Here is a 25561-nt window from a genome sequence, read left to right as displayed (position 1 = left end):
TTCTTTCTGTGTTTATTTTGTACATTTTTTAAAAGTCTGTTTATCTTTGAAGCATGAGAAAGTGCAACCTTGAGAACTATAACATTTATGATTAATATTATAGTAATTATAATACTACCGCATACTTGTTCCGCTATGCTGAATTCAAAAGGAAACACATTTACTACACATAAATGGTAACGATCCCAGTGATTTTTAAAAATGAACGGCATCATAGTGTATGTAATACCAACTATATAAGCTAATATGCTGCAAATTATCACATGTCTCCGTTTGATTTTAATGTGGATTTCAGGGTGTAAAATACAGAGATATCGCTCCAAGGCCAGGAACAAAAGCACGAATAGAGATGTTAATATTCCTCCAAAGATGCAAATAAATAGAGCCATACAAACTATTTTCGTATGGAATATATCACCTGGATGTAACGTATAGGTGGAATAAAATGAAATCCCAACTGTAATAATTAAATTTGTAAATGCAAGGTTAATTACAAGCATGTCATGTTTTGTCCTCAGGCATTTGTACTTTACGAACACAACAATGATACCCAAATTTGATATCCAAGACGCAATAACTGAGATTGTCAACACCGAGGCAATTACTGTCTCGTATATAATCATGGTATTCAATTTCGATTCATTTTGAAATTTGGTTAAGTTGGAATTTCCAAAAACTCTTCTTTCCATAATTCCAAACTTTTACTTTTATTCAGAATTATTAAGCGATATTGTAATATTTTATCTTATTACATAACAACGAGATAGCAGAAATATATTGCTGTTCTTGTGGAATCATCAATAACTCGATTAATCTGCAATGAGCATTACAGTAAGTTCTATTTTATCCTATCGATTCTAAATGCATTTGTATAAATCCATCCGAATTTTGTTTAAACATTTCAGAACACAAGTAAATGTTTAAAGACATCCGTATATTATCACTTTATATTTTGAAAGTATTTAAACTGGTTTTATAGAGCAGATGGTTGCATCTCACATACAAAATACCATTGCACTCTTTAAACGTATATCCCTTTAAATTTTCAATGGCAAATGAATATAATCGTAGTCAGTAGGAGTTTTGAGACGATAATAATTTGGCTATCTTCCCTTAGTTGCATGTATACAACAAACATCTTACCCACCTTGATTACAAACAAAAAATGATTGATAGTAGCATCAGTTATATATTGTCCATCCATTCATTGCTTTGGTTGAATGCCCTGACTAGAAATTTCCGGAATACATGTATTTCAATTGTAGGACAATTCCAATCGATGTAATACTTTCCCTCGAATGTAACAAAAGTATTCTAGCATAAACTAAATGCTATTGTAATCTCATTTAGAAAATCAAAGCTCCAATAAATGTCATCTTACAGTGTTTGCTCGTAACATTCATTTGATTAAAAAAAATCCAGTCCTTGTAAATGCACAACAGAAGGTAAAATGAGTGGAAATGAATAAATACAACGGATGTCCGAAGTCGTTGGATAAACACTTTGTTGTTTACCACTAATAAGTAAGCAAATTGTTTACAAAATATGATGACTTTGTATATTCACACTTTATTTCTACTCTTGTTTGTACTATATAAAAACTGATATATAATAAATATGTTTAGTACGTCACTCAGGAATATAATATATGAATATAAATGACATCAGCAACTGTCCATTATTCACCCAGGACACTATTAAGGACATTATGGTAATTTTATACCTAAAGGAATCCAAAAATACACATAATTCATTGTATATTATCCTCTATGCAAACTCCTAAAAAATATCAATATATATATAACCACATAATAATATATTGAACATTTAGTCACATGAGTTACATTTTATTCATATTTTCCCTGAAGACAAGTGATATTAATTTTGCTATGGCGTATTAACAGGTCTAGTCGGAGCTAACGCGTAGACTTAACACTACTGGTATAGTCATCTATTTTATAAGCTGTATACAGTTATGCAATTCAAGTGATCAATATGTTGGATCAGGTGTGTATCACATAAAATTTATCAATTGATTTCAATTTTATATAAATAAGAAGAAGAAAAAGAAAAAGAAAAAGAAGAAATCCGGAACTGATACATTCCATAAAACTTAATAATAGGAACTTGATAAAATATGCGATGGAAACACCTTACAAAAACTAATATAAGTGACTGCATGTATGACACCTGTTTAAAAAACTAATATAAGTGACTATCTGCAAGACAAATAATATAAGTATAAATATAAGTGACTGTATGGAAGATACAGCATACAAAAACTAACATATGTGTCTACATACAAGATACACCTTATAAACAATTATATAAGAGACTACAAATGCAAGATACAGCTTGAAAAATAAACATAAATGGCTACATACAAGATCTTAAGTGATTATATGCTTTATACACCGTATAAAAACTTATATTAGTCATCACATGATCGCCCTACATTAATTTAAGTGGCTACACTTAAAAAAAACGCTTTACAAAAACTTATATTAGTGACTACATGCTTGATACACTCTACACACAACTAATATAAGTGACTACATGCTTGATACACTCTACACACAACTAATTTAAACAAACAAATCCAGTAATTAGGTTTACAAATTTATTATTGGCATCAGACGTATTCAATATAACGCAATAAACGCCCAAAATTATGGATTTAAGGCTCACTGACAAATCATACTTGTGTGTCAGCAGGGGCGGATCCAGGATTTTGGAAAGGGGGGGCGTAGTATGAAAGTGTGCCGAGCGGAGCGAGGCCAAAATTTTTTTTGACCTTTTTTTGGCTAAAAAACATAAAATAAGTGTAAAATGCATTTTATAGTTAAAGTGTAAGGGTTGGACATTTTTGGTGCCGTATTCTCTCCATTAATTGTCTATTATAAAATGATTGGATGGATCCAAAACTATGTACTAACTAATATATTTGATGTAGGGTTTGTCAGTAAAAAATGGACATGGAAAATTCTCGTTTGTTGTATGGTTAGTTAGCATAAACTCACAGATTTCTTGTTGTAAACAAGATATACGGCTATTCAATGAAATTTACAATACGACCGACACGAAGAAAGACAAACAAGCAATTTTTATCCAAATGTTTGGTTGAAATGTTTCAACCAACAAGGGAAGTGAGGGGTTCCAAATCAACCAAAGGCTACGAATGAGTCGGAAATGACAATGGAGTTGTGAATGACGGTCGACACATGGAGACATATAGGCCACACCCATCAGGCAGGTTACAGTCAGGCCTTGAAAAAAGTATTCAGTATATCAGTTCGTTAAAACAGACATTCCGGTCAGATATGAGATTCACATGCAACCTCCCAAAAAAAATTACGCCCGTTTTTTATTTATCATGTTCATTTAATGCTAAATAATTTTGTTGAAAATATTTTTTTCTAATAGCAAAAAAATGGACAAGATTATTGTTATCAATCCAGATACGACCAGAATTTTTGTTTAAGGCAAAAATCAGGGTCAGAATTTTTTCTCTAAAATATCTCAGACTGCCCCCTCAAATCAAATGGTCCGTACCTTAGACTTTAAATCTATATCTAGAGCTTACTGACTGGGGATCACTATTCAGCAATGTTATTAATGGGCTGGGGCGTGTGGGGTTAAACATGTTTTCGTAGGTAAATAATTTTGCTGTGGAACTTTTTTTTCATGAGAGTGTAATAGAGTATTACTTTCTGTTGGGTGGATTTGTGAAATAGAAGTCAATACGTTCTTGCTCAATACTTTGTCGCTTTAAAGGCGTCATGCTTGTCATCCTCAGCCTAAGCAATGTGCTACTGTAATTTGAATTCCAAAATGATTGAGTGCCGTTTTTTTCGACGTACTGGTCAACTCCACCGTAGCAAATCACGTGACTTTGACATAATCACTAATATATTACAGTAAATACGAGCGAAAAATATCTTTATAAGTAAAGAATTGTCGCATAAAAATCAAATACACGGGAAATGGCAAAGTTCGCGAAGTCTAGTCTGATTAATCATTTTACAAAAAAAAAAAAAAAAAAAAGTGCAAGCAAAGGGGGGGCGTACGCCCTCTACGCCCCCCTCTGGATCCGCCACTGGTCAGGAATGTGCTTTCGCTGATATTTCCCACTATAGCAACCACATGTCTTTTGACAAATCTTCAACCCCGTCAACTTTCAGCAGCGAACTATCTAAATCACTATCTATCCGTAAAACGAAAACTACAATCAAGCATGCATGACTATCGGGAAATCTAACCGGACTAAAGTCATTTACATAATTGCGAGAATAATTCACATCATATACAGAAATTATATAATATATTGTTTATTTCTATACAATAAATTCTAACACTTCAATTAAGTAATTAAAACAATTTTTTAGATTCCTGTTGGTCGTATAGCTCCCAACGTGTCTACGTGTTGATACATCACTGGTTTACAAATGTTTAGGTTGGGCGTTCTCGATACATCACTGGCTTACAAATGTTTAGGTTGGGCGTTCTCGATGAAGAGAAATTCAGAAAAGCACTTCGGACGCATAAACTTTATTAGGTGTTATTTTCATTTACTAGCCCTGGGTCAATACCACTGCTGGTGGACCGTTAGTCCTCGATGGTTTCATCAGCTCAATAGTCAGCGCCTCTGCGCTTACATGATTTATAACATACATTAAACAAATGCCCGTTGATAAATAAGATAATTATTAAGAAATCAAGGTTCCACCCCCACCCCAGGAAAAGTTTACCTTAGATGAATTTGGCTACTGTCTTGTGATCTCTTGAAAAAACCCGGACATGATTCAAAAACTTTTAAGATGCTCATTTGGACTTTAACTCGTTGTGTGATCCACTTCAGTCCGTAAACAGACCACGTCATTCAACTGAAAATGCATTAGTTAGAGTACATCACGATATAGATGCGGTGTTTGTGCTCTGGGACCATAGTAAAATCTTGTCATTTTCACACCAGTAATATTGGACGCATTCGCAGCTTTATAACAACAGCCGCATGTAAGACACTAGTGAAATCTCTAGTATCTTTCAGACTTGTTTACGGGGATATTCTGCTGAATGGTATCAACAAGACTACAATGAAAAGATTATAAAAAATGCAGCAGCTCGTCTTATCACCAAGACCAGGAAACATGAACATATCACTCCGGTACTTGCCGATTTGCATTGGTTACCCGTCAAATACAGACCGCAATACAAAATACTTATTTATGTGTGCTGTGCTTTGAATGGCATCGGCCCTGCTTACATTAGGGAACTAGTCAACATACACGTGCTACATCGATCTCTCCGTTCGGGCTCTACACAACTACTTACCGTTCTAAAAGTGCGGACAACGACGCACGGCGAAAGGCAATTTGAATGGGCAGCGGTATTTCTTTGGAACAATCTCACAGTTTGAGATAATGCAGGTCCTAAGAATGTTTTAATTCTCAGCTTAAAACTCATTTTTATCGCATTGCTTTTTAATAACATTATTTTTTCTAAGGGTTTTTAATTGTTTTTGTATTTACTTTTGATGCAACATTTGGTATTCCTTTTTAGGGTTTTTACCTGTTTCGCATGATTTTTAGGCAACAAGATTATTAAATTTTATTATTTTGTTTAAATATGTATTTCCACCTTGACCTTTTTTATGGTAGGCATTTATGTTGTATTTTTATTTCAGTATTTTCATCTGATATATTGTATGTTTGGTGTTTTTCTCTTTGATTTGTTTTAATTACCCTGCTGCATGTACAGCGCCTTAGAGTAATTTTTATTTTTCATATAGGGCGCTTTATAAATGTTCATCATTATTATTATTACTACAGTTTGTAGTATATTTTTAGAACCATTTTGGTCATTATCATATACTGTAACACCTTAAAAAAAACTATTAAAAGTGACTACACGCTAACTGCCTAAATGAACAATATTAAATATAACGAAAAATCGTCAGTATGAGCCATTCTAGTTCATGAATTGTCACAAAATGCGACTTATAATCGGATTTTTATTTGCTGAATAGACTAATTCAAATAGTTTAGCTCGCACTTTTTCCTATAGGAGCATATTTTAAAGAGATCATCCAAATTTTTTGGGGGGTTTAATAGTGTAGCAATTTTCAAGTTAATGTGTAATGTCTGTACTATTTTCGAAAAACGATGTTCCGGCTGCCTCCTTTAATAGCTTATTTGTTTTTTTTATGGAATATTGAAGCTTCTGCAAAAAGAAAATTGTATTCAAACAAATAAAAAATTTAATATGAAAAAATAAATATCGTATGACAAATGTTTACATACAGAAAAAAATCAGAACAATAATTTTATCAATGGTGTCTACAATTTAACAATGAATAAAGTGCCTTATTTCAGAACTAATTTAAATTTGAAAAAACTATAGAATTTAATTACATGTAAATAAAAATGTGTCTACTAATCAATTATAATTGGCCGCCAGCCTGAACTTATTAATCAATGAATATTATATTGCAGCCTTGCATGGTTTCAAATTCCATGCTAAAATATATGCACACATGGCTTATTCTACATGCAATATACAATTATATCCCTAATTAAGAAGCATATCAACTTGACACCATCATCATTCTGTCATATATGGATACAACGAAGCATCGAGTGTTGAATACAGATAAACTTTAGAGATAAAAACAAATGGAAATTATGTTAATATAAGTATTTCAATTTGTAATCAGGTCACATATTGAATTAGAAATAGATGCTAATTTAAGATCACTTAAACAGTTATGCATTTAAGAGGATTAATTTACAGATTTCAGACGCTTTTTATTTTATTTATTTTGGCGTTTCATCAAATGTTCTAATTGTAAACATGAATAAATATACAAGTATATAACTGTTCCAGTATAAAGACATATTACAAACGATCTGAGAAATGCCTAACCCATACTGACCAGTATATTTAAAAATCTGACGTACTGTTTACTCGGATGAACCCAAGATCTGATTAAAGACTTAATAATACATCCAATAAATATTCGTATTTCGATCAGCTGTGATTGTGTATAAAACATTTACCCTTCCCGACAACGAAACTGGAGAAATGATTATAATTCCATATTCATATGATCATTGCTTGTGTATAATGCGTTGATTGTCCCTTTTACTTAAAACTTTACACCGTAGACCTTTTTTATTTTCAATATTGTCATTTTATTTTGTTCTTTGGTTAGGGAGCTACCATTTGATTTTTATGGGGGGGGGGGCTAGGATGAAAAATTTTGTCCTGCATTTTTTTTAGTTGTAATCTCTGTCCTGCCTTTTTATTTTTCACTCTATTCGGTCCTGCCTTTTTTTTTATTAGTTTTTTTACATAAAATTGTCATCCTGCCTTTTTTTTTGCCAAGTTGCTCATCCTGCCTTTTTTTTTACTCAAAACTCCTGTCCTGCCTTTTTTTTCAAATTTCATCCTAGCCCCCCCCCCCCATAAAAATCAAATGGTAGCTCCCTTAGTTTCAAATATCAATCTAGAAAAGCGCTTCGGACGCATGACGTTTATAACGTGTTGTTTTCATTTTTTTCTAATTTTAAAAGCAAGACCTCATTCATTTTCCGCCAATCATGTCACGATCTGAACAATGCATAATACATCAAATTCAGTGTTTATAATAGCAATTGATTTATTTTTCTCGAGGAATTGTTCAAACAGAAGAGGTAATATATTTCTCACGACAGAAACATGTTGGTATTACAAATGAATGTTCTTAAAAAATATGTTCATGAAATTTCATTGATAATATTAATTAATATATGTAAAAAGATAAAGAATGCTATTTTGCACTTGATAACGTCAGCGTATTTACGCAGTAGTGTTTTAAAAAACACAACTCAGAAAATCGATTGATGAATTCAATCAGTCGAAGAATTTGTCCAATAGCATTACTATGAAATTTATCCTGAATAAAAACTAAACATATATAATGAATAACGTATGGCTATAGACTACATTTTCTAGATTTTAATTCGTAAATAGTAATGAACGAGAACGAATGAAAATAATGATTTTCACTAACTATAACATACGACAGCACGTCATCTCTATATTTTTATCATAAAAAAAACAATATTTATACAGGGAAGTTTGTATTATTTATAAAAAGCAAACTTAAGAACTGTCCTTCAAATATTTCTTATTTGCTTTACAGACTTATCAATAAAGGCTTACTATTGTTATAATAGCAAAGTTTTGAACTATAAGAGATTAACATCGATTCTATTTTACACGTAGACACCAGTCTTAATAAAGTGTTTCGTGTAGTTTCTTTTGTTTTGATATTGTGTACATTACTTTGGGTATTGCGCACACGATCGTGTCTGACTGAATTAACACTTCATATTTGACAATGAGGGTCGGTTGAAAACAAAAATTTACGACAAAAGAGATGATTTCAGCTCCCAATTGTGAACTTTCCATTTCTATGTAGCAACATTCCAGCAGCGCCTGCATACGGAGTATATATCTCCCAATTGATACGATATTCCCGGGCTTGTGTTTCCTATCATGATAACCTTGATAGATGATTGCTGCTCACAAGGAAGCTTTTAAACCAAGAGTTCCAAATGGGGAAGTTGAAATCATCCCTTCGAAAATTACAGGACGCCATCATGAGTTGGTTGACCGTTATGGAATAACCGTTTCACAGATGATATCGGATATGTTCCTTATGTCGTAACTACAATACCCTCCCTTTTCACGAATGTGACTTACAGAATTAGACTATTTACCGGATTTGTAATAACATAAGCAACACGACGGGTGCCACATGTGGAGCAGGATCTGCTTACCCCTCCGGAGCACCTGAGATCACCCCCAGTTTTTGGTGGGGTTCGTGTTGCTTAGTCTTTGGTTTTCTATGTTGTGTCATCTGTACTATTATTTGTCTGTTTGTCTTTTTATTTTTGGCCATGGCGTTGTCAGTTTGTTTTCGATAGATGAGTTTGACTCTCCCTCTGGTATCTTTCGTCCCTCTTTCATAATGTTGCTATATGAAATTCAACGTCTAGAGGCAAACATTGCATTCAAATCGAGAACGAGAGAAAGTAAATAATAAAATCATATTGGTAGCATATGAAAAATTGGTCGACCAGGATGAAGGGCGGAAAATTGAGGCTGCCACTGGAAACCCAGGTTGCCATATTTGTATACTCCATCCAACCCTCTTGAGTACATGTAATTACAATGTGAGAAAGGATTGTTTTATCAGCATATTAAATATTATATGGCCTTGCTTTTAGTAAGTGTTAGCATTCTTTGTTACGATGTTACATGCATTTAGCATGGTTGTACTTCTACATGAACAATTATTTTTTTCCGAACCTATTTTAATTGTACTTTCTACTATGAATCTTTCTTATTCCACTGATCGAAAATAAAATGACAGTGAATTGAGTGTCAGTAAAAATAATCCGCCACATATAATAGATCCTTTTCTTTATTAGTTTTTCGTTTATCTTTTTAGTTTTCGCCAAGAATTAGGCCATCTATGCAGATATGAAGTAGTCTTCCGTTTATTCATAATGTGTTTAAGACTTCGGGCGAGTTGAAGTTGACATGTGTAGTACATATTTGTCAATTGATGGAGACAGAATGCTGACCTCTTGATGTCCTTTGTGGTATTTTATGTTGTGTATCTTAGTTTTTGTCAAATCGATTTATACTAATTTCTACTTTAATTCATAGTTTTAACGTTGTTGTATACAAAGAAACCAGGGCCGTAACTACCGATGTCGCAGACGAATTACCTCGTCTGCCTGATTTTCTGGCAAAACAAAAAAAGAATAAGAAAGAAAAAGGAGAAAGCTAGGCATGCAGGGGTAGAAAACATCCTTGCATTTTCATATCAAGAATTAAGTACTTCTGTACTTTTATTTCAACTACGTTAGGTATCGAACTCTCTGCCTGGTTACCATCGCCAGTAAACCGGCATTTGGTTCTGCATTTAGTTATTTCCCTCGAAAAAGTCTCTTGAACAAGTTCGACCGTCAGAGATTTTGGTTCTCATGAAAAGCTACTATTGACATTGCTGGTCGTTTCTCATGTGACGGAGAGATCTTTTTCTGCCCTTCGACGTTTAAAGACATAGTGCAGATCAACAATGACCGAGGACAGATTATGTGGATTAGCCATGCTTCACGTCCATCGTACGGACAATGTCGGGCAAGTGAACGCAGAAGCTGTTCTCAAACGATGGGATCTTAGCGGCACAGGAAAGGTCGAACTAGCATTCACATACCGTGACTATCATGACTATAGGTTCCACTCTTTAGGCTTTATTAAAGTGTTATTAAAATGTGTGTTATTTTTAATGAAGCGTTGACCACACACACTTGTCCCGCTTTTTCTACTATCAAACATGTATCCTACTGTAAATAGATACATGTTTGATGGTACAAAATTCGAGGCAAGTATCTGTCAGCCGGCTCTGATAGCCTAATGCAGTTCTTCATACTGTAAATATGAATAAAAAACGGCTGTAACAAGGTTTATTTCGGACCCTAATATTACAATTTTCGGCCGGGGGCTTAGCTCTCCTGGACCCCTTTTAAAATTGGGGGCCTCAGTCGGTGGCCCCAAACCCCTGCCTCGTCTATTTCCGATGCCTAGTTACGGCCCTGGAAACTGACGAAGAACCGCACTCATTTGGTTTTTTTTTTGCTGGTTGTATATTTCATAAGAACACATCAATATTTCGTAAATGTTACCAAGCTGTCTGAAAAAAAACCCTTTATTATTATTTGTTTATAATGTATTATCATATATAGCATGATTTAATTTATTGAATAAAATATTGTTTCAACCAAAGAATTTGCATGACACGAACTTAAATTTCTCTGTACAGTGTATTTTATTTTTTATTTTTTGTATAAATATGAAGCAAAGATTAATAGTTTCTAATGGTGCGCGAGGAATATTGAAATTTATACAATTCCATTTGTAAAGTGAGAAAGCAACACAAAAGCCAAAAACAATTTAGAAGTCAGCATACGGTAGTCAGTAATTGACAAATGTCAAGTTCGATATCGCGCAGTCTACAACAGGCACGAATAAATTCAGCAGAAACTATCGAACATATGCCATCAACACTAAATTCCCGAAAGAACAAAATATAAAAAATTAATAAAATGCAACCACTGATTGGCAATCATACCACATCTTATTTTTATAAAACTTGTAGTGCTTTTCATCAATAAATCATTCAATCGTCACCAATGTTGAATGAGACACACTTTCTTTATAAAAAGTTCAATACAGACTAAACAAAATTGGTATTGTCACTTTTAGAACCATTGATGTATCTTACATCAAAAAACAAGTAGATGTGGTATGATTTCTATATTTTTACCATTATGTAGTATAACACTAATGCAGTATCAAGAACGCTTTTTGAACTATTGTCTTGCAAAAAATGTTATTCATTGCGCGAAAATAAAAGCGTTCGGACCAGAAAGCTATAGTAAGAGTTAGTAAGAAGAACTCATTTTTTAGCGAAGGCACCTTATTTGTTTATCTTAGGTTGTAGACTTGTTTCCTCAACAAACTATTCACTAATGCGTACATATCTATCATCATGCATTATGGTAAATATATATATTTTCAACAACTGTTCTTCAACTTAAACTACTAAATATTGCAGTGAATCAAATAATCTGAGAAGGATGAGCATATTGAAGACAGTATTAAAATTGGGTTGTATCAAGTATGGTGACAGGGTGTCTTCCCGATTGTCCCACTTTTTGAAATTACAGGTAAAAAAGTAATGAAATTTTATGGGACAATCGGGAAGATGTTTGTGGGACAATTGGGAAGTTTAAATGTGGGACAATTGGGAATTGTTTTGATAGTAATTAAATTGTTTTTATAGTGTGTAGCAGGTAATTAAAGGTAACTAACCAATGTAACTTATAAAAATAAGAAATAAACATGAACAAATAATAATATTTAAAATCATATTTCTTTTTTTGCATATATTACCAACAAAATATCATCAAACACAGACTATAATATATATTTCGTCATAAAATAGCACATATCAAGCACTTCTCAATTCTACATTGATATATAATAAAAAGAGTTTCACTTAAGCACACATAATAAACAGCTAAATACAGTTAATTACACACAATAAACAAATTGATTCATTAAAGCAAACACATGACACATGACACGGAGAGCAGATACTATTAAGCACGCACAATGCATAAGGTAAAACAATAAAGCACACATGATTCATAACTTAAACATCACAACACATCATATAATTGCAACAAGCTTTGTCAAAATGTAACAAATAAGTCAGAAACAATGTCAGCATACTGAAACACATTAATCTTAGGATACATTAAGAGACCCCCCCCCCCCCCCCCCCCCCTTATACAGGCATCCACCCTAGGCCACGCAGCACCCGATGACATATGTAGATATCATAAGATGCAATGTAAAGGAGCATATATCAATGCCAGGACACAGCATTACTTCTTCTTTGCCTCCCTGCCAACACTTGATGTATCTTAAACTTATACATCAAGGTTGGATACACCACACCGGTAACCGGCATGGATACAGTGGCCAAGCAGAACAAAGTAATGGTGAAATAATATATAAATGTAAACAAAGACAGGTTTGGGAAAAACTAACCACAGTTTATTAAGCATAGTTAAAATTTCAAATAAGGCAAGAAATATACAATACATGTACAAATGTATATGCATGATAAACAAAATTTTAAAACATGAATAACTGAAAGTGTAAGTCAAACTGTGGTTCTCCAACTAAAGTATCCCAAACCTGTAGTAGGGGTAGGAGAAAAATAACCTAAAATTGGATTCAAAAAATGAAAGCAAAAAACCAAATTATAAATAGGTAAAAACCAAATAAAACAATGCTCAATAACACACAAGAGTACATGTATAATAAATTTTATTTGAAGTAGTCTGATCTGTACCATACAAAATCACAGTCTGTATAAACGGTCCCAACACAAGTACATATAAGTCCAACACAAGAATCCATGAATTCAGTAGATATGAAAGTCACAACTTAATATGTACATTGTAGGTGTCCATTTCAACCATACATGCAGCATTTCAGATTTGCAGAATAGTAATAATAAAACTTCCGTGCATGGCAAGACCCGTATAAATGCTATTTTAAGTTATTATTATAAGCAACATTAAAAAGAACACACATAATGATATTATATATACATGTACAAAACAAAAAATTACAGATATAAAAATAATCAAAGTTTTTCCTGAATACGCTTTGCAAAAGTATCCATAACCATGTGCCTATGGTCAAGGGAAGGGTCGATATAGCGTTTGTAAGCATCACTTTTCCAGTCTCCCTGAGACTGTATTAACTCCGTAGGACTGCCACATTCCAGGGCAAAAGAGGCACCCCTCTGCGAAAACTATGCCCAGGATATTGGTCCGGATTGATACCAAAATGCGACAAAGAATGTTTTAGTCTGGATACAATGCAAACAACAACGCATAAAACATATAAATGAGATGGGGTCTAAGTTTAGCTTAACGTTTGTGTAACAATTGTCTGTAAAATGCCTTACTAATCGGCAATCAAAAATAAAGAAATACGATTATGCTTGATCGATTTGACATACAACTTGCTTGCTGCTTGCAAAATTTTTGAATGTTGCGAGATGCTGGGATGCATACTGTGCAAGATAAATTTGATTGAATTTATTGGATTAGGTTAAACCGGGAAATTTGAAAAATCAAAGCTGATTGGTAGATAAATATATCCCAGACAAAGCAAGATTCAAATAGGACAATCCGATTGGCTGTTGTCCGTAACCAGCCAAAACAAACGTGAAAAGGAGGTGCAGGGTTTTATAAAAAATAGCAATCAAATAATACGAAACTAAAGAATGTACAAATGCTTCTACAATACATGTATCTATATTAATACTGTATTTTCAAAAAATACTTCCAATAACTTCGCTATTCTGAAGATGGTCTGAGTTCCTGTATAGGCATTGGTTGACTTGTTTGTATTTTGTTCTATATGTTGGTCCTACTCCCCAATCTTGGTACTGACTGGTAGTTATTTCGTCTGCTGCCTGTCCTTCTTTAGGATAGTTCAGTAGCTTTTATACTATGTTTGGGTGTGGTACGTAGATCATCTTTTCAAGCTACTGTGCCATCCATCGAGGTGGTTTGTCGTCCTTGGTCCTTCGGTTTGGTAATGGTTCCATAGCTGCCTGTTGCTTTCAACCCAGTATGTTGTAACGTTATCCGTTAACGAAGTGATATTTGCTGTTGAGTCCGAATTTAGGTGGTACCAGAGAAAGAACTGCTGCCGACCGTATAAGTTTTTTCCTGGAAAGGATGCTCTGGCAGAATTCTGAACAGCAGCTTCGTAATCAATGAAGAAAGTTGTTGGGGTCAGGTTAATCTGACGTTTTAATTTAATTTTAATTTAATAATATTTTATTGTATTAATCAAGCAATAGGATTGGACACAAGTTATTACAACTTATATTAAGTCCTCTCCTTACATATACAATACACATATATTATGACAGCAAACACATACATAGTATGGCGACATATATAAAGGAAGGAGTCACACATTGGCTTGGCAACAAAAAAAGCAAATAGGACAGAGAGAAAAAAGAAAGCTGCTGACTTAGAACGTTAAAATCTTTTTGACTGTTTAATGAAATAACGAACTTTATCAAAAATTTTAAAGTTAGTTTCGTAATTATATGCATCTTTTCCAATCAATAGCGTTTCAATATCAATGTGTATGTTCATATGTAAAAGATCATTAACCAGAGATATTCTTTGGTTATAATATAATTGGCATTCTAGAAAGTAATGGATGGCATCTTCAACAGGAGAACCGCAGGAGCATTTAGAATCATTGCATGTATTATTTTTAAATTTATTTAAAAAACTTTTAATAAAAAAATGTAATTAAAATTACAATACTGATATATGTTTTACAAATAAGAGTAACATAATATTTTATAACTCAGAAATTTTATATTATTTCATCAAAAGTGTTTTAATGTGATGATTTAAAAAATCATATTTTAATTCTTGTTTATTTAGTAAAACAAACAACAACCATCTTGTTTATTTAAGAACATTTTACATAATAAAATAATGTGGGACAATCAGAACTTTTCATGTGGGACAATCAGAACTCTAAAATTTTTAAAAGTTGGACAATCGGGAATAAACCGGTGCAGTGGAAGGTATTTTTACAGTATTTTAAAACTAAATTTCAGCAATGAACATGCCCTTTTAAGTTTTAACCACTCTCACATTAAATTTACATATGGTTAATTTAATACCTCGTTCACATTGACTTTTATGGAATTTATATGAACTAACTTCGTGTGTGGTTCCCTATTTAAGCAAAAATACGAAAACAATAAATGAATAAAATGAGATGTGGGGTATGCGTCAATGAGACAGAGACCCAAAGACGCAATATAGCAAAACCAAAACATTGAAGCAGACAACATACATCAATTATAGATTGGAGTCAATATGTCAAACGCTAAATCACCCCGAGTACACAAAAAGGTTTAAATAAATTAAACATAAACAATTAAAGATCTGCAAGCAACACGAAATTCTCAAAATAACAAACAAAATAAACATAAAGACATGGCATAAAACAACCACTTGCGAGATTCCCGACTTTGGACAGGCACACCATTACAAAATGTACGGTTAAACTAGTTTTTTAAGATTTCGATCCTTGCCCTTTTAATCTTGACAGTGGGATAAACAAACGGTACACAAAGGGATACACAATAAAGACCAGTACAAGAAAGGACTTAACGAAACAAATAATTGTATAATAGATTCAAATAAGTACAAACAATATTATACCATATCAATCAATGCGGGAAGTTACTGAAAGCAAGCTAAAAAATAGAAATCTGTTGAAATTATGCCGCCGTACAAAATAATATCGCTTGCTGTATTTCACAGATTACATAGAGAATCGTCATCAAGTAGTACAGAAAGACAAATTTTTATGCAATGCCAAGAACACAGTTTATAGAATATCAATGTAAAAAATAAAAGAAAAAACGAAACAATAAAGTATTGCCTCAAAATACAATTTAGCGAATTGATGTTTATCCATAAAATACCAGACGTAGTGATTGAACAGCAATAAGTTATAACCGTTATCAACAAGCCTAACTGTCTAACTAATGAGAAAGATTTGATGGACAATTTCTAAACTTGTTAGCACTATAAATATTATTACCGTAAAATTCTTAATTTCGAAACACCCCCTTTAATTAAAATTCTGCAGCTGAAACCATACTGTCTCAATAAATCTCTATATCTATAAATGCATTACCAATAACTGCAATCCTTGAATTATGACAACATAGCTGAGAAATGTGAATCTACATTTCCACGTGCATGTTGTTATCTGTTCGTTTGTAGAAAAAACGAATTTATAAATTTAAAACGAACCAGATATTTAAATATTTACAGTAAATAAGAAGTTGTTATTAAACGTAAATCGTCTTGTAAAATTAAAAGACACCCTAGTTTTGAGAAATACCCAATAGACATCGTATTTCATGTTCCCCTCGCATTCCAATAGGACGTCCCTTATATGTTACGGAACAGTTTCATGACGAATGTAGAAAAATTTTGGTAAAAATATTTTTCCAAACCCCCGTCTATTAACAAAACGATGGTCTTCTGGTAATTTTATGTTCACATGAAATCAAGGCAGGTCCCCTAATTGACATTTAAAATATATTAACTACATGCACTCTACAGTACCAACCATATGGGAAAGTGAAATTCACGTAATTATCTATTGTAGTAATAAAGGCATTGTTTCCTTCCACCTCAAGCCTAATAGTGTACATGATGGAAGAGCAATGATACTGTCAGACAGTGCAGGAAAAATAATGAGATCAAGTCATGCACACTAAATGTTTGAAGATACAAACTAAAAATACCTAAATCATTTTATTATATGCAGCTACATGCAGATGCAATGTCAAAAGAAATCAGTAATGATGAGTATTATTACGACACGATTGGTCCGTATACAGAACTTTCAAAATTCCATCATAAATACGTCAACCGAAAAGTAGTTCGTAAAACCATTTGCATTGGCTAAGCTTGGGGAAGAAATATACATGTTTAAGGCATTAATTTGCTTGTAAAACGAAAGATTACAAAATAATAACATTGTGTTTTAAGTGCATGATAAATCATCTCTCATACATTTCGGATGTACACCAAGAATTAAATGTCAAAAGAAAGAGCAAATTAATTTTTGTTTCATAAACTTGCAAAATTGCTTACGGTTTTGACATATATTTTTGATCGAGAAACATTGTACGCAAGCGTAATACCACGCAAATGTAATCATATAGACAGAAAATTACGCAATAGATGGTTTTTGCATGTGCTCTATAATTGCGAAATCCGTATGAAAAGCAGCACAAATCTTTCAGAAAAATGCTTAAACATCTTCATGCCAGATTAATAAAATATACAGTAAAGTTATGACATTGTCAATGTGTCATTAAATTTTGACGTCGACTTTGCCAGATTCTTTTGACGTCGTCTTTTCAGAAGATTTTTTTATTCATCTAGTAAGTTGCTTTCATTCGTGAACGACATTCATTGATAATGGAAGTGACCAGAAGATAATTTGGATTTTGAAACATTGACCAATTATTTTGTACACTAATAGATTAACTTTATAAATGTTCATCTTTTTGGACAAAAGAGCTGACTGTAAAGTTAATTGATTATTTTTTGAAAATATAGATTATACTGTTGCATTTGTTGAATTAACGTTTTTACACTTGTTGCTTATTAATTCACCTTTTCGTCGACTCGTAAAAATCTTCCCTCACATAGAAACTTTTATAATGTCAAAACTAAAAAGCCAGACCTCAGTATTACAAAAAGGTCGTTTTAATCTTGCAAGAGAATATTGTACAGTGTTATGCAATAAGTATTTGCCATCTACATTATTTTGCTAAATATTTCATATAAAAACACATTTAAAAAAATATTTTGAGGGCATTTGTGGTTGGATGTTAACAAACTTTGAGTTGAAAGACGCAGAATTGTCTAAATCAAGTGCTTTATTTTGTCATAATTTTGTCTTCGTTTTTTTCCTTAATGTGAACATGCACAATAAAACATTAATTTGGTTGAACTATATTATATAATAGTTAATTTCATGACAAAAATAATACACGAGTTTACATGATCAGAACATTAGGACACTCCACAACAAAAACATGTCAACAAACAAATAAATGTGTGACAATTCTGTTTCTATTAGACATTTACGATTACAGTTGACGAAAATCAAGGGGTCATCTCAAAATTTAAAAAAAAGCAACAATAGAGATACTTATTAAACCATATGATGCAAATAAAAGGTTTCGACGACAAACTAATGCAGCGCAAATGGTCCCAAAAGATTTGAATCGCTGTATTGGTTATGTCACAAAAAATCCCCATAGCTTTGTATTTTTTTTATTTTCTAATGGTGTGTTCAAGCTTGACCTTATTGTGTGTAATAAGTCTAAGTGTGATTTTTTAGACTTCATCTACATATCCTGGGGTTTTTCGAACAATCTGTTGTCTTGTATATAGCCTGGCATCCTGACCCAATCTAATACTTCGTCGATAGTCTACTGTCAAGCAGTTGGCCAGGATCCCAGGCTATCTTGTATAATGTTTATAATCTTTTTAATATAGTTCCAAAAGTGTGTCTTACTTAATTTTAGTATAGCAAAATGAGCATAAATTCGTTCAGAAGGTACTCTACAAACCGTGCACTTGAAAATCAGGGAATATGCGATAAGCAAGTAACACAATATAATTATCAATGCTTTTGAGATATCAATGTCCTTCGTTTTCACGATACATTTTGTATCCGAAACTGCTCCTTAACCGTTTTAGATAGTTTTAACAATTTTTTCTCGCCTGATATACATTTGGACCTTTTATCCGTTTTAATCAATGAAATGATTTTGCGGATAAACTTTGTATAACCGTCATAAGTGCACTCTAGAGTACAATTGTACCGGTCTCGGATCAATAGTAACTGCTCATACTTCGATCAGACCAGATCCACCCATGTTTATGGGAGAGAAATAATTATAGACACCGTGAAAAAAACCCTCTATAATCAAATGACTCCCAAGATCTCTATACAAATTGCGCACAAAAACAACAACTCAGAACCCGCTGAAGGCGAAAGCACGTCTAGTAACCACTCGGCTCCGTTCGAAAGACCGTGCATAAAGTTTTCCTGACCTCTATAGAAAGGAATGATTTATATTTGATCTACAGCTTAATAACTAGTGAGCTGCACCGTGTATGCTATTTGTACATCTGCCGTATAGTCACTTCCTGTTTCCGATAGTTTGAAATTTTACAAGCCTCATTGCACAGGGAAAAAAATTCGTCAAAGTTCGACGCAGGTATTGGTTTTTCTTAATTTGAGAAGATCGATAGTAAAATTCCAACTATTTGAGTACTCTTATTTTGCATTTCAACAGAATCTGACGAATAGTTTGAATTATATATTCGATACAAAGATGTTCATTGATAACGATGATGTTTTTTTCGTATATTTTTGGGGTTTTTTTTATACCAAAAACGTGGACATAAGTGTTTTCCCTATCTTGAAATAATAAAAGATAATTAAAATATACCGACCATCAAGTATAATGCCATGAAAGTAAATAGTTATTTTAAAAGCATCCAACCTCTGTTTCTTCCCATTTTCTTAAAAAAAATATGGAAACTATATGTCTTGACATAACATTAATATTGTCAACATGCTCCTTAGTTGGTCGTCTTTCCTTCGCACTAAGTCTTGTTGAGATTATTTCTAATTGTCCCAACCTAGCCAACGACAATACGTTTTTTGCGCGTCTCATGTAAAAAACTTATTAAATGATGTGTATTCATTCTATCATACTTCGTACATGAACACGATGTACAATAGTTAATGTGTACATATTATTTCATATATTTCTTAAAATCTCTGTTGTTCAACAATAGAAAAACATCATAGGAGTAAGAACTTGTTTTGAAACGAACGTTCATATTTACGCTTTGAGACGACCCAAGATTTAAATGCTACTTGAAAGTGTAATTGTAATCCTAATCGTAGGTGTATGACAGTTTCCGCAAATGTCTATTGGTACAAATGTACCAAGTTTACTGAAATCCAACAAGGCATAACCTGCTCTAAATGAAACATATACGTGAACAATTGTGATGAAGAACACCTCTTACATACCTAATTTCTTTCAAGTCGGAAATAGAGCGTCGATTATTACCATTCATTCTTCCCACGTGCAAAAAAGCTTGTTCTTCTCAGTAACAATTTGATAGTAGTATTACAATGACCGATAAATGGGGGAGGTCTAAGTATTGACAGAATTACTTTACTGTTCCTGTGTTAAGACAGGAACCAGATGAGCAGTTGTCTTTGTTTGAATGTATTATTTCTGTTCTTGTATTTGATGTGCAGAAACAATTTCAGTAGTGACTGTTTTGACTTTTAAATGTATTTTTTTCTGTTCTTGTATTTGATGTGCAGGGACCATTTCAGTAGTCTTAACTTTTAAATGTATTTTTTCTGTTCTTGTATTTGATATGCAGGGACAATTTCAGTAGTCTTGACTTTACACTTGTCTAGACTCGGGACTACAAACTATATGGAATTTTGTATACTGTTTAATGACCTCTACTTGCCTACTGTTTGATGACCTCTGCTTGCCTTTTTTTTAAATTTTATTTGGTCTTTTGATTGCTGTCTCATTGATGTAGGCCTGTCCTCGGTATCTCTTTTTTTTCTTGGAGATTGGGCATTGAAAGTCACTATGGCGTGCTTGTGTATATGTTTCTGTAGCAAATCAAATTCAAAAACATTAAAAGATGCTGAACAATCTGAAAGACAGTGTTGTCTGTACTTAACAATTTTAGAACCACCCCCTCTTATTAGGACCTGCAACAAACCGTATGCCATTGTTAAAATGATATATGTTGCATCATAAACAGGAGCAAAAAAGGAATAATATTTTCAGATTTTATGGGCCATTTCAATCCATGCTAAAATTCCCTAAATAGATTCATGCCAGTATAGCATTTGTTTATTCCTTGAATACCAACATCCTTTGATCTACCGACAATTTACCTGTAAAACAATGTTGGCGTTCGAAGAATAGGTGCAAGTACATTTCAAAACAAAAGTGCATGCTTATCAAAACAATCATACTAATTAAACAGATAGGTAAATTACAGGTACCTAAATCTAATTCATGTTTGTAATTCATATTACTTGATGGAATTTCTTGAAACTTTGTATCACGTGTTAGATTACTATGTTTTTATTTTGTTCAGTTTGTTCCGGATATTTTTTTTGGTAATATTGCTACGACCTTTATTTTTTTATTGTAAGTGATTCATAAAATAATAATGTTTATGTGTTTATTATGTTCGCAACTCATCGGAATTCTTGTTTCCCTATTTTTTGGATTTTCTTGTAAAGTTTCCAGCTTGGAAGTTATCAAATTTACTTAATTAGTTCTGATGATTTGTAAAGTTTAATTACTTGTTCAACTGAAATTTTCATATAGTTCATATTAAAAAAACTCTAATATCCTTTTTTAGTTTGAAATAATTGTATTTAACTAAAATGTCTTACGTTAATAAATATTTCCATTCTCAAAATATCATTTTGTTTTATTAAAAAGTAATAAAATGTTTTCATTTTCTTTATTTCTTTAAAATTCATAATAATCTTAACCCTAATATCTACTATTTTGTTTAATCAAAAAGTGATAAAATTTTGCAGTTTTATCAAGTTCACTAATTATTTTTAACAGTTAAATACTTATAAATACAACTATTGTTATTATATATACATCCATTGAAATATTTTTGTTGGCATTCAAGGAATAGATAACATATAAAATGTTGGCATTCAAGGAAGACACTATAGCATTTTCCTCTGACATTTTCCCTTGTTCTATTTAAAAATCTAAACACTTTTGTTGCTTACCGCAAGCCAGGTAAGGTCGGTCTAACGGTGAGAGTTTCACCGTTCTATTGTGCAAAAGTTTTATGTATGAAACCGAAAAGGATATCAATTGAACAGTCAGTCTAATGGAGAGAGTTACAAAGTTTTATAGTATAAAAGTAAAAGATATCAACTGCACAGTCAGATCTGTCTAACGGAGAGAGTTACCACGTTTTCCAGTATAAAAACAAAAGATATAAACTGCGCAGTCAGATCTGTTTAACGGAGAGAGTTACAACGCTTTACAGCATAAAAACAAAAGATATAAACTGCACAGTCAGATCTGTCAAACGGAGAGTTACAACGTTTTACAGTATAAAAACAAAAGATATAAATTGAACAGTCAGATTTGTCTAAAGGAGAGAGTTGCAACGTTTTACAATACTGTATAAAAACAAAAGATATAAATTACACAATCAGATCTGTCTAACGGAGAGAGTTACAACGTTTTACAGTATAAAAACAAATGGATATCAATTGAACAGTCAGATTGGTCTAACAGGAGAGAGTTACAAAGTATAGTATAAAAACAAAAGGATACCAATTGAACAGTCAGATCGGTCTAACATAGAGTGTTACAACGTTTTATAGTATAAAAACAAAAGGTACCAATTGAACAGTCAGATTGGTCTAACAGAGAAAGTTATAACGTTTTACAGTATTAACTAGTTACTGAGAACTTGTCATTCGGTATGGATGCTTGTCCATTACTGAAGGTCATTTGGTGTAGATGTATATTTTGGTTATTTTTTTTTTTATTATTTTTTTTGTTCTGTTTCATTAACGTTGACTCCTTGTTTCTTTTCTTGTTTATAACAGCACAACGTCAGTTTTATTATTTTATATATTTTTGAATACATAGTCGAAAATCCGATTACACTTCTATGGTCGAATAACTAGAGATCAGATGGTACTGTTGTGAATACATTCGTGTTGTTTTCTGCAATACATAGATTTTATAGCATCTCTGAAATGTCTGTTTCTATGTCCAATAATAATAGCAGTTACAGACGAATTCAACGCTACCGGAACGTACAGTAACTGGGTGAATATCCATCTGAAATCCTCAGGTAAATTGGGGTTAGATTCTAAGGCGAAAACTACCAATAAAGGGATCCAACATACAGCTGATATACCCGACAACAGAAAGACAGTCACAAAAGCTTTCCCCTTTTGTCTTAATTTACGGCTTCTTGTGTGCCTATGCTGGACGTTTTTAAGTAGAACATTTATTTTTGCGGCTTGAGAAAGAGCTGTTTTGTAAACAATAACATTAATTGTTACAATTGTCGTAATAATTACAATGCCACAAACCTGTTCTGCAATACTGAATTCAAAGGGAAACACATCCAAAACACAAAGATGGTAACGGTCCCAGTTATTTTTTAATATGAATGGTATAATGGTATATGACAAACCTACCAGGTATGCGAGGATGCTGCACAATATTACATGGCGAACTCGGATCCGGCCATGAAAGTGAGGGTAGACGATGCACAAAAATCGCTCAAGACTCAAAAGTAGAAGCACCAATAGGGATGTAAGTATTCCTCCAAAGATACATATAAACAAGCTCATACACACGATTTTCATGTGAAAAATATCGCCTGGTTGTATTGTATAAGTAGAATAAAACGAAATTCCCACAGTTATTATTAAATTTGTAAATGCAAGGTTAATGACAAGCATATCATGTTTTGTCCTCAGGCATTTGAACCTCATAAACACAATTATAATTATTATGTTGAATAAACACGATGAAATAACACAAATCGTCAATACTGTAGCTATTGCTGCTTCATAAACAATAACGCTTTTCAAATCTGTGTCATTGTACAGTTCGGGTAGAGTGGTATTGTTGGCACTACTTAGGAGTTTCATCTTTACCTTTTCTTTCACTAATGTTGTAACGGTTAAATGTTATGATTACTAGTACATATAAAATCCTTTTGAAAATGTCTGTTAATAATAGAAAAGGACTTGAAATTTAACACATTTCTCTGCGCAAAATGAATACTTGAAGAATCAGCAAGGAAGAAACAAATATCCCACCATTGAGTCCATATGAAAAAAGAATAACAATTAATGACATGTTAATGAGGCATGACAGCTTAATAGAATAATCATTTTCTTGCCCTACATTTGTTGAACACAAAAATATTGTTTTTCTGTTTTCCTTATATGTATTTGATGTACAGTAAAGTATGAAATATTTGAAACGCTTCGCATTGTCTTATTGACGTAAATGTCCTATAGAGATCCTTTAAGTTCAGCACCGGAATTATTTTTGATAAATCACAATGATTAGTGGATCCGTTTATCATTCTTTATGATTAATATTAACGTTCATGTTGTAGACTGCCTTTCAAAGTAATGTTTCAAATGAACTGATAATGATCCTAGTATGCAAATGGCTACACCGACGTTCCCTAGACAGAGTATCCCAGCAGATAACAATTGTAGACAATTTGTACTTATTTGTACTTCTGTAAACAAACTAATTGCTACTTGAATGTCATATTAGTCCAAACAAATACATGGAAAGTCCTATTTACTTCATTTACCCGATGCATTCGACCATTTTTTTTTCAAGTATAATACAAATTTAAGCAATTACAAATGGAAATTACGTAATAAGTTTTGGCAGATAGAGACAACGTAATAACATTGTAACAAATTATTTCTGGTTAACAATTAAACACTTCATCCCTTTATAGTTACATTCACAAATAATGTCATTCTTTGTACAGAGCATAAGATTTTTTTCTTTTTGTAACACAAATATTAGCATACTTTTGATGAAGGGTCATACAGAGATTGAGAAAGTTATATGACCTTGTTATACTTAATCAAAGATACGTTGGACAAACGTAAGTTAACCTGTTAAAAGGTACGTAAATGGACAAACATTTTTTAATCTTCATAGATTTGTACGCAACTACAAAATGTTAAACTGGATGTCAATATTGAAGATGTAAATATTGAAGTAGCTTGAAAATCAAGCAAGCAGAGTAATTATATCTAAATGAAAATAACATTTTATTAATTTCGCGCGTCCGAAGCGCTTTTCTGGATTTAATTTCACCAGGAACGCTCACTGAACCTGAACATGTTAACACCAGCAATGTATGAATACCTCAAAACGTAATGGAGCTGCATGACCAAAATGGACCTAGAAATAATCGCCCAAGTCATACGCGTATAGATGCTCACTTAAATGTCATGTAAATAAAAAAAAAAACACACAGTTTATATTGCAATCTCTGGAAATTCTGTCTTTCGAATTTCTTTTCATCGAGACATCAATTTTCTAATATTTATGAGCAGAGTGGTCAAACACCTTTTAGTCTATGGTAACTGTAGTGCGGCGACGACCTGAACGATTAATACAGGAAGAACGAATATCATAGTCCCGCCATACCTTAAACAATTATATCAATAAACT

General features: G+C 32.7%; 1 protein-coding gene across 1 annotated transcript; it reads right to left on the bottom strand.

Annotated features, from left to right (window-relative positions):
* Positions 1-22942: 22942 nt before the first annotated feature.
* Positions 22943-24604, bottom strand: LOC127731243 (melatonin receptor type 1B-B-like). Its single transcript, XM_052240266.1, has one exon. It carries the CDS (start codon positions 23995-23997, stop codon positions 23020-23022), a length of 978 nt encoding a protein of 325 aa, XP_052096226.1. The 5' UTR covers positions 23998-24604; the 3' UTR covers positions 22943-23019.
* Between the last annotated feature and the right edge of the window lie 957 nt (positions 24605-25561).

Source organism: Mytilus californianus, unplaced genomic scaffold, assembly GCF_021869535.1.
Source record: "Mytilus californianus isolate M0D057914Y unplaced genomic scaffold, xbMytCali1.0.p SCAF_1, whole genome shotgun sequence".
NCBI classification, from domain to species: domain Eukaryota; kingdom Metazoa; phylum Mollusca; class Bivalvia; order Mytilida; family Mytilidae; genus Mytilus; species Mytilus californianus.
Note: the sequence above shows the minus strand (reverse complement) of the source record. Positions and strands in the feature narration are given on the sequence as shown.

Bases quoted from the DNA above. Each gene is read 5' to 3' on its own strand.
- LOC127731243 (XM_052240266.1), bottom strand. From the start codon at position 23,997: ATGAAACTCCTAAGTAGTGCCAACAATACCACTCTACCCGAACTGTAC.